The sequence below is a fragment of the Copadichromis virginalis genome, linkage group LG11 (genome assembly GCF_057382275.1).
Source record: "Copadichromis virginalis isolate Kocher_CV1m ecotype Utaka linkage group LG11, C_Virginalis_male_GT1.1, whole genome shotgun sequence".
NCBI classification, from domain to species: Eukaryota; Metazoa; Chordata; class Actinopteri; order Cichliformes; family Cichlidae; genus Copadichromis; species Copadichromis virginalis.
This window is the reverse complement of record NC_140628.1, coordinates 17,472,230-17,482,873: the sequence shown is the minus strand read 5'-3', so window position 1 is coordinate 17,482,873 and position 10,644 is coordinate 17,472,230. Positions and strand designations below refer to the sequence as shown.

At 41.0% G+C, this 10,644-nt stretch overlaps 1 protein-coding gene across 1 annotated transcript; it reads right to left on the bottom strand.

Annotated features, from left to right (window-relative positions):
• Positions 1 to 2,784: 2,784 nt before the first annotated feature.
• trhra (thyrotropin-releasing hormone receptor a) lies at positions 2,785 to 10,141 on the bottom strand. The gene is made up of 2 exons (XM_085473393.1): positions 9,011 to 10,141; positions 2,785 to 4,724 (listed from the first exon to the last, which is right to left on the bottom strand). Exons 1-2 carry the CDS (start codon positions 9,815 to 9,817, stop codon positions 4,284 to 4,286), a joined length of 1,248 nt encoding a protein of 415 aa, XP_085329519.1. The 5' UTR covers positions 9,818 to 10,141; the 3' UTR covers positions 2,785 to 4,283.
• Positions 10,142 to 10,644: the final 503 nt, after the last annotated feature.

Here is a 10,644-nt window from a genome sequence, read left to right as displayed (position 1 = left end):
AACACTCTCTGCTTCTACCAGAATGTAATTTCATTCATCAAAAAAGATACAATAATGAAAGCTACAGATGAATTTGATGGATAATATTATTCTTACTTTTAGTAGCTCCATAGTTTAGCATTTTTCACATTCACTTAAGATGTGAAAGATCGCTATTTTGAGAAGACGCAAATCCCTTTAAGGTTGCTTCAGGAATGGCATCCAGTATAAAACCTGCCAACTCAAATATGCAGAGCTTTCTGAATAAGGGAGTTGCTGAAAAGACCTTTTTTTTTTCATTATTCAAGTTCCACCACAAGCGGAAAGCTTTCCAAATAAGTTTACAAATTAGACACAGAGCAACAAACAGTAGGGGGATTAAAATAAAATCTGTGTCTTCACATGCATTTGTGAAAACAATTGTGTGCCAGTCAGATTACAGCTAGAGTGCGTGCAGCTGATGAAATGCAGTCGGCAAACAGTGCCTCCGTGTTCCAGGGACATTCTCTCCTGGCACATTAAGCTCTTTCCAGCTCCATCACAGTGCATGGGAAATTACTGTGTGACTCCAGTGGTGGCATTATCACTTAACAAAATTGAGGGAGCTTTGACGGATCAGATATTTAGTGACATTACCTACAGTAAACATAAATTTCACACGGTTGTCACATTATTTGTTTTGAGCACATTTGGGTTCTGATAGTTTTCAGCGAGAGGAGACGAGGCCACCACATGCTGAGTGGTTTCAGAACGAAGCAATCAACACCTGTGATTGATGTCCTCGGTGTGATCGCAGCTCGCAGAGCTATCTGTGCCTGATTCATAAGGGTATCTTGGATGAGGCAGTTTCTTCAATGGCTGCTGGTAATAGATCAGAAGTGGTGGAGCTGTAGAGAATCGGGAACACAAGAGCGTATATCGACGTAGCAATAATGCACCATCTCCAGCGTCGTGTAATTATCATCTGTGTTTATTATTGACAAAGAAGGTTACAAAATACAAAACAAGCCATCAAACTGATAAAGCAGAGAAAAGCCACCTGCAGAAAGAAAAGTGCACAAAAAACCCCACACTGCATCAGATGGAAACTCATCAGGTAGCACTTCACAAAAGCCTGAGTTCATGCTGCAGACAGTGCACCGTGCAGAACAAAAAATCTCCATCGCAGCTGTTTGTCAAAGAAATATGTTTCAACCGAGAACAAAGGAAGAAATTGAAACTTGTACGAATAAGAGGTACTTTACGCTACAACTACTACAAACCACGGTCTTTTTCTTCCACTTTGGAGTTCAGCCCCCACCCGCTGTTGTGAAATGATGGTAAACACACTGATGGAACAATAGATCAAAATGAGCTATTATTTTTTTTAAAAATGAAAAATACAAATTCCATTTTGCTGCCACATGTTTGAAAACACAATACCAATTGAATTTCACATTACACTGCACAATCAATTTCAAGCAACTTCACAATATTGACAGAAAAAAGCCTTTAGATTAACACAAAAAAGGCCCTTCTCACTGAGCTCCTTACTTATTTATCCCCTTGAGCCGTCTTCAGTTTACACACACTGTACATGTAGCTCAAAGAAACACTAGAAAATTCATCCTTTAATAGTGGGGTGTGAGCAATATACACAGTGTGGATTGCGCCAGCTCAAGTATGGCACGTCGTTGCGATCTATTTACACCTTCCATCATTGCTCTGTTGGGTTTTGCTGAGCGGATAAATCCCACAAAAGTGCTGCAATCTGCAGTTTCAGTGAATTACTGTCACGACTGTTACCAGACCCTTTAACAAACAGCCTCTCTTTCTGCACATCAGAGCTACACATTCTTCTCTTATCATTATGATACACCGGCCACTCACCCCCCCCCCCCCCCCCCCCGGGCTCTGATTCCACAGCTGTCATAGTCACAGTAGCCAACAGAAGACTTTAGTGTTTGTCACTGTTTAGTTTGAAATCCACAGAGAAATCGTTAGACATCAGTGGATTTTAAATTGAGAAAGCAAGATAAAGTTGTTCTCATATTTAGACCTATTTTTAAAAGGTCACATAATTCCACATCTGTGTTTTCCCTGTAGTGCTGTAGCAAGACTAAAATGTCATGTGCATTGGATTTATGTAAAATCCTGTACTAGCCTTCTAGTGGTACATTAGCAACGGAAAAAGAGTTTTGTATTTGCTTTTGTGTATGGTAGGGTTGGTAAAACGATATCCTATGGGGCTGCGTAATGCAGACAATATAAATATTTATCATGACAGAACATTTTAACGACTGAGAAATGAGAGGCTTTGATGTACAGGTGATACAGTGTATGCAGTCCAAGCACAGAAACAAAACAAAAGTCTAATATTGTACAGAACACTCAAAAATGTAAACATAAAAGAAAGTAAAATGTTACTTTACAGCAAAAGCACTTAGTTACATTACAGATAAACTTTATAAAATGCTTGATGATAAATAAAATGAAAACTTGAACCCAGGAATCTGCTGGGACGCATCTAAATGAACCTCATTTATAGGTTCACTGTAAACTCTTGAACACCTGCGCTAGCATCTAGTTGTCCACCCCACTGAAATAATTTATCTTTATTTTAGTGTGTTTAGTGTGTTGCTATTTCAACTATAGTCCAGTGTGACAGCATGTCATGGTAGAGGGTTCACATCCTCTTGGTCTACTCATGAATGTTGCCGTGTGCTGTGAATAAGATTAACAAAAGGAATAATACAACATGGGCACCTGCTCCATGCTAACACACACCTGGCCAGAGAATGAAATTATATCAAAATGTCATTAGACTGACAGAAAGTCATCAACCGAACTGTCGATGTAACAGAATACTACTATGATTAGTTGTCAGTGTGCAATGTGGTATGCTTATGGCATACTTGTGGTGATAAAAGTAATCGTCTGACTGTTACTAACCACTTTAGGTCAAAGGAAAATAAGAGCTCCATTCCCAGAACAGGGAGAGGAAGCTGGGCAGAGTCAAGCGAATAGAAAGTGATCGCTCAACAGTCACATCAGCCATAAATATGAAGAACAGTTGTACATAAACAAGGTCTCATCACACAGCCAGTTCCTAGGTTTGAATCCACTGTATGTTCTCGCTGTGCCTCTATGGAGTCACTGTGGGTACTCCTCTAGGACGTGTGTTGTGCTAACAGGTGATTCTAAATTACTCTTAGCTGTAAAGGTGAGCGTGGATGGTGGTCTGTCTCCGTGTGATTGCTTTGCAAGAGACTGGCGAACTTCCCAGGGTGCACCCTGCCTTTCACCATATGATAGCTAGGATAGGCGCCAGCTGCTTGCAAACCCAAGTTAACAAGCGGTTAAGAAAATGAAATGAAAATGAGTGAACGTCCATTTAGTATATACTTCTGTCTGAAGCTGACTATTTAAGTATTGTTTGATAATGAGGGAATGGACTAGGGATTAAGCTGTGTTTCAGGCACACTCTGGAGTTTCTCCTTTTTTTGTTCACTTGCAGTGAAAATGTTTCTGATTAGCTGGCAAATTGAATTTAAATATGAAATGTTCGACCAAATGGGGACTCCCGGGGGAATATCTGATCTGCTCAACATCCACAGCAGTGTTTGCTAAATCTGTCTGTCTGCTGTTTCGTACTGGATGGAGCGAGAGCTGTTTGTTGAAAACAGCTGCCTGCTGTAGCTGAGAGTGGCACTATCAGACTAATGGGAACAAACAAAGAGTTAAGCGAGACAGCTAAATCATTTTAAACTTGCCGTAAAGGTCTCTAACGGCAAGGCTATTATCACAAAGACCTATGACATCCACTAATGAAATTTCCTTTTGAGTGTGACTACTACTTTAATGTCTTATTCAACAGTCTGGTTTTGTTTAGTGGGAGAAAGATGAGATGAGAAGGCACCCTACTTCCGACAAATTTGTCATACAGCTATACAGTAACTTATAACAAATCGGTGCCATGCAAGTTTATACTATAAAGCTTATGGTAAAGTTAATAGAAAAGGTGATTTTGTATTACATCATAGGGCTGAGGAGGATCACTTCCTGCATTAATAATTAAGACTTCCTATTTTATGATATTTTCTCTCTTCTTGCATTTCACACAAAAATGCAAGAAAGCCTACAGCACAGGGCAGCTCATCCTATTTGTCTTCTGGCAAATGTTGATGTCAAATAAAACAAACATTTACAAGAGGAAAAAATCTTGAGAAATAAAGCTGGAACCTGTATATTCAATACATGTCAGAATCAATACTGGAGCTGTCAGAATCTCTGATACCACCTTCAGGTGGAAAGGTTGTTTCTAGTCAGGCCTTGACATCCCTGCTCGACGGAGAAGGCTCTTCATATACCATCTTTTTGGCATTTGGCAGGATGCTGGCAGGTAGGTACTGAGCAGACGGTGTGTGGAGCTCATCCATAACTGTGGTGAAGTGGTCAGGACTTTCCCCGTTGGACGTTTCCTTGATGACACTGTAGGTGAGGGCCACACTGTAGGAAGCAGGCTTCTCCATGCGCTGAGGGCCACAGTGACACAATTTCTTAAAAGCGGCACGAAACTTCTGAGACATGGCGTTGTAGATGATGGGGTTGATGGCACTGTTTAGGTAGATGCAGAGACGGCAGAAGAGCAGGAACCAGGTGTCCAGGTAGGGCTTGTCCAGGAAAGAGTTGACCACCACCAAGGTACGATAGGGCATCCAAAGTAAGGCGAACAGGATCACCACCACAGCGAGCATCTTTGTCACCTGGGAAAAAAATTCATTCATGTGTTAAAGAAGCTTTTTTTTTTTATTTAACTTTTATTTTTACAGGTAATCTCACTGAGATTCAATAACTCATTTACAAGACGAACCTGTTTCGGACAGCATAATAAAAAGTTTTTAAATGCTCATCAGGTGTAAATGAAGCCCAACACATTGCACTACTGCACAGGGTTGTTCAACAGCTTTTTACCCAGTAAGCTATGAGCCAGCATGCACAAAACCAACACCCTATCATGCATCGACATTGTCTTTACATGCAGCTGCGCCTTCCCCACAGTTAAATGAAAAAACATCTTTATGTGGTGTATGAAATTTCACCCCTAACTTTTTTTTTGCTAATATTAGTTTTTGTCTGTAACTAACACTCTGCATAGTTTTGACTGTGATTCCTTTGGGATTTAATTTATTGAATGTATGCAACTCTGTAGTTCATCTACAAATTTGTTCTCAGTGTGGTCAGCCTATCAACATCCCTATTATACAGCTGCAGAACATCAAACACTTCTGCTTCTCATTGGAAACATTCAGCTGGTGAAGTGGCTTTTCCTGTGAAACAGCCTATTTGTTTCAGATGTCAGAGCACAGTACAATGTGTTAAAAATACCTCTACACAAAACAACAACAACAACAAAACAAATCCTTATTAGTGACCACAGGTGTCACCAACTGACCAGATAATCTAAGTTGTTTTTTTTTTTTAATTTCAAGGTTCATGTGAAGGCACTGGGATAATTTGAAAATTGGTGGTGTTGCCAAATTGAATAGGCAAAATGTAAAATTCTAAAGAAAAAAAAAGGTAAAATCAAATCCTGAGGCGGGGATAAGCAGTTTACCTCCTGACCTTATGAACCTTTGTTCTCCCGCCTTTAAGCCACCTCCACCCAGCCACTGTGTTGGTTATTTAATCTCTTTACAATGGGTACAGCCTGAAATGGCAAACAAAAAGCTTAACATGTGCTTTCATGGCACAAAAAATGTCCTTAAAAACAGCACGCCATGATTTAAAAACTCATGACAAAACTTCTGACCAGGGTTCAAAGATTTAAAACTGCAGCATATATGGGGTCATCATTCACCTGCTCCCACATGGTGGAGCGTTACTACAATATTTAAAGACAACAATATTGAGCTCAGAAGAGGAAAGCTGCCCCACACTAAATTTCAAAAAACCTTGTTTTAAAAAATTTTAAACTTGTCACGACCATTTATTTATATCAGTATCAATATGAGCTGATAACAGCTAAGCAAACAGCTGGTGGTTCAGCTGATACACTTCTGTGTTTCCCACTTGCAAATCTCATATACAACGTGACCCACCTCCAGCTTAGCTCCTCATTTTTATGCTGTGTCTGACTTCATCAATGTCATGCCATTGATGCCTGCTCGGATCTGTGTTCTTAGGGGTCATGCTGCACCTCTCAGCCTAAAGCTTTTCACGCATGCAAATGCAAAGGCAGGAAGGTGCCAGCGCTGAGCCTTACTGTCAAACATGGATTACTGTGGACAGTAATAAGAGTTTCCTTTGACCATAGTGGTTATGAACAAAATTTGAATGTCAGAGCTGAGTAAATGTGTCCAAGTTATCAAGTGGGTGTTTTCTTTGACTTTTCCAGTTTGGTGATTGGAAATTCTGAGTCCCTATCAAATACAGAACTCTGCTTTTGTCTTTAGACCTTTGTGCTCAACTTTGATCATCTGGAACCAGCAAACCAAGACACTGTCACAACCTTTGGACATTTTCATGAAAAGGTTGCCAAAAATGGTCTAACTTATAATACAGCATGCTATAGTACCAGAAAATCACCTGTTTCAAGCCAAAAACTCTTCTTCGTTCACCTGATTGCACTTGTATATACTAGGGGTATAATTTGAATTGAGAACTTTGTTGATCGTAAAAGCTGTGAAAATGCCAGCAGGTCTGCTCGAACATTGCAACAAATAACATGGCTACACATACACCGAGGCGTGGATTGACCTTTTTACTGCTGCACTGGGGTTTTGCCAATTATTTATCTGGTAAGTGTTTTAGGGTGGAGTCACTCGCATTGTACAAAAATCACCTGAATTAGCAGCACACACCAGATGGGTGTACTGTGAAGCAAGCTTATTAGGTTTACATGTACAGTGTGTTCCTATATGTCACCCGAGGATAATGACATCAGAAAAAACAAAAGTGAAAATGGGTCCTTTTTACAGCGGATTTATACAAAATTTGGGTGTGCTACATAAGCACACCCCTCAGGGACTGGATAGTTTTTACCATGATTCTAACATGGGAAAGAGGGACAAGTATACTGCTGATCAGCTTGTTGCTCAATTGGTGCATCACTTAATCAAAGCAACATTGATGCTACACATCAGTGGCTCATACCAAACTATCCAGTTAAAAAAATGAAAAGATTTGATGAGATAAAAATCTTTCCAGCTTGAAAGTCTCTCGTCAATATTAGTGACCTATTTGAACACCTATTTAATGTTTATATAATTTATTAAGTAACTGGATCAAATCGTTAATCACAACTTTACAAAGATTGGATTTATTAATTTAGTTGCCGGGTAAAAATCTTGATGTTTAAACGTGCATGTAATCAACCCGTATCCATATTCATGACATGTTGTCTCAGCTGCAGTGAGGTGAGTCTAATTGACTTGGATAGGGGCAGAGCAAGTGCCATCAGCAAGTGGAGTGCCTAATCTTAGCTGCTGTTGACATTTAGGTAACTCGGTAAGGTATGTGGTAGGAGGGAGGGGTTGTTGGTTGTGTCTGTGTTGAGTTGTGAATGCTGACGATAACAAGCAAATCTGGCTGTGCTTTGGCAGAAATGTGTTAGAATAAAAACCCCACTGATGGAGAAAAGGACTAAAAGTCTATTTGAGTTAGGGTTAACTGATCTGACTACCCAGCAGAGCATGGAGCTCCCTCAGGGTTACCACACCCCCTTGTCATTCCAGGAAGGCTTCTTCCCCTGATCTGATAAACAAACATCTCTCCCTGCAGCCTACCTAGGTGTCTGGCATGGTGTCCTTACCTTTAGAGGATTCAGTTTTATTCATAAAACTGTTTTTAAAATGTTAAAAAGAAAAAACTAAACAGAAGATAGATAGTGAAATTGTTTTAGACTGTTTAGCAGTACTGCATGTGGCCGTGTGTTTAGCAAAAGACATAGATAAGATAAGATAAGATAATTCATTTTTTGGCCTATATTTAGGATGGACTATCTCAAAATTTCTGCTTCTTATTCAGTCCTAAGCTATAGAATCTCCTCTGTTCCACGAAGAAAGAAAGAAAGAAAGAAAGAAAGAAAGAAAGAAAGAAAGAAAGAAAGAAAGAAAGAAAGAAAGAAAGAAAGAAAAAAGAAAGAAAGGGAGGGAAATGAACTGGCTGGTTTTACACTCCACCAGGCTCAGTTACCAGTACTTTAGGAACTAAAGATTAATGGAAAGTTTTCAGAATAAAATAAGATTAACAGAAGCTGCGTTTAGGTATATGAATTTGTCCTAAACCCCTCCATAAACCCCCTTACTAAGACAGGCCCTCCCTGTTGTGCTAGAGGGACAGTATAGTTTAGGCATTTGCATGGTCTGCTTGGGTCCGAGTGAAAATTCGTCAGGAGAGGGTGAGGTCTCACCCTGCAGACGTGTCTGAAACGCAACAATCCACCAACTACTCATGCACCGTGACTGCAGACACGTGTGTGCCTGCAATGTCGGCCTGAAATACAACCATTAAGAATGTAGCCCCGCCTCTGATATGGGTGCAGCATTGATGGAATTGCAGTTGAGGATTTTTGAGATTTTTTTGTTTTTTGCAGGATTTTTAAAATTTTACCCCCTCACACGGAGATAAGGACGAGAAGACATAGTCTAATTTCTCTCAATGTCTGTAATCCACGAAGCTGTGGATCTTTCACTAAAGAAACGGCTTTTTAAAAAGCGTTCTTTCTTTTTAAAGAAACGCTTATAAGCCAAGGAACCCAGGTTGGGTGTTCTCATTCTGTTTCATGCGGTACAAAATCTTCCAAATCCCAAACAGACAGGTTTTTTCCTGTCACCATAAACTTAGACTAGCATAACTGAACGCAGGGCTACATTTCATTGTCAGAATATCTATCTGGATTTAAAAAGAAGAAGAAAAAGCAGAGAAGCAGAATAAATCTGCTGGAAATGAAACATTTAACTTGTTTTTAATTGGAACGAAATACAGTCCCTCCGCAACCCAACTCACGCAGAAAAGTGCTACAGGGATGATGGTGACGATAATGAGCTACCTGTCTGCGGGAGGCAGCCGTGGTGCTGCTGGAGGAGCTGGTGCTAATCATCCTCCCTCCCTGAGTCGTCTCCTTCTTCCACTTCTTGGTGCTGTCCTTCGGATCCGAAGGCAGTGGATTGATGAAAAGTATCCTGGCGATCAGTCCGTACAGAACCGTGGCCAGCATGAGAGGGAGCACGTAAAACACCGTGAAATCCGTGAAGTAGATGGGCAGGTAGTGACTCCTGGACACCTTGTAGGCGCAGGTGAGCAGCACCACGTTGTCATAGATCAACTTTTTAGTGTCTGACAGAAAGAGCCACATGATGCAGTAAACAGAGGTGAGCGCCCACACCAGCATGATGATTTTCTTAGCCCTGGATAGAGTGCACAAGAATTGCGCTTTAATAGGGTGGCAGATGGCGATGTAGCGCTCCACTGTGAAGGCGGTTATGGAGCAGGAGGACGCGTTTATCCCCAGGTACTGGAAATAAGTGATGCCCAAGCAGCCCGCGTAGCCGTACACCCACTGCCCGTGCAGGGCGTCGGTGATGTTGGGCAGCCCGGCGGCCGTAAGGACCATTAGGTCAGCCGCCGCCAGGCTCACAAGGTAACAGTTAGTGGGAGTCCGCATGTGTTTGGTGGTCAGGACTACCAGTATGACCATCACATTCCCCACGATCCCAACCCCACATATTAGAGTCACCAAAAACACGCTGGCCACCTTGTATTCAAATGAATAGTCAGTCCACACTCCAAGGGTCTGGTTGTCGTGCACCGAAGTGTCATTTTCCACAGTCATGTTATCCATGGTGAGATTTTTCATGACAAGAGGAAGCTGTCGCTCTTTGGAGTTTTAAGAAAATTACACCGAGCTTTCAGAAACATGCATTACACAGTGAAAAATCTCTGCAGGGCCACAGTACGAACTGTATCCACCAAGAGCCCCTTTCTATAAATCCTTTAAAAACTTAATTTCATCCGCACAGGATCCAGTCAAATTGTCTGTTCTTCTCAGCGAAATCCATTCCACTTTGTGATATCGAAAAGCCATCAAATCAAACTCCAGCGCGCTTTTCCCTTCACACATCATAAAGAGGTCTGAAGTTTGCAGCCAGAGGAGAGGAGGTGCTGCAGGCTCCACGCTTCGCTCTCGTCTCACCGCTCACACAGTCATGACTGGGAGCTTCCTGCAGAGCATCTCTGCTCCTTCCAGCCCAGTGAAGTCACAGGCTGACGCACCGGAGCCACGAACATTTTTTTTTTTTTCAAACCAGGGACTCCCGTGGGGCCGTTCTAAAAATACATGCTAATTTTGAAAGTAATATTCCAAGAAAAAGTAAAACTAAGACAAAAGTTCTAATAAGAGGGAAAACCAATAAAGGTTTTAGAGTGATTTCCAGTTAAACTCGGATTTTGCTTTACTAGATCAGTTTCATCATCACCTCCACAATAAGTGTTCTGCTGTGTATGTTACGCAGTTATTTTTTGTTTTGTTTTTTAATTTGTTTTAATTATGCTATTTTAACATATCCAGAGTTTTAACCTGAGAGAAAAATCCCCATATTCGTAAGCCTAATTAATTATTCCCATCTATGTTGAACCTAATGTGGCAAACTTAGGCCCATCACACACACAAATCTCATGTAAATT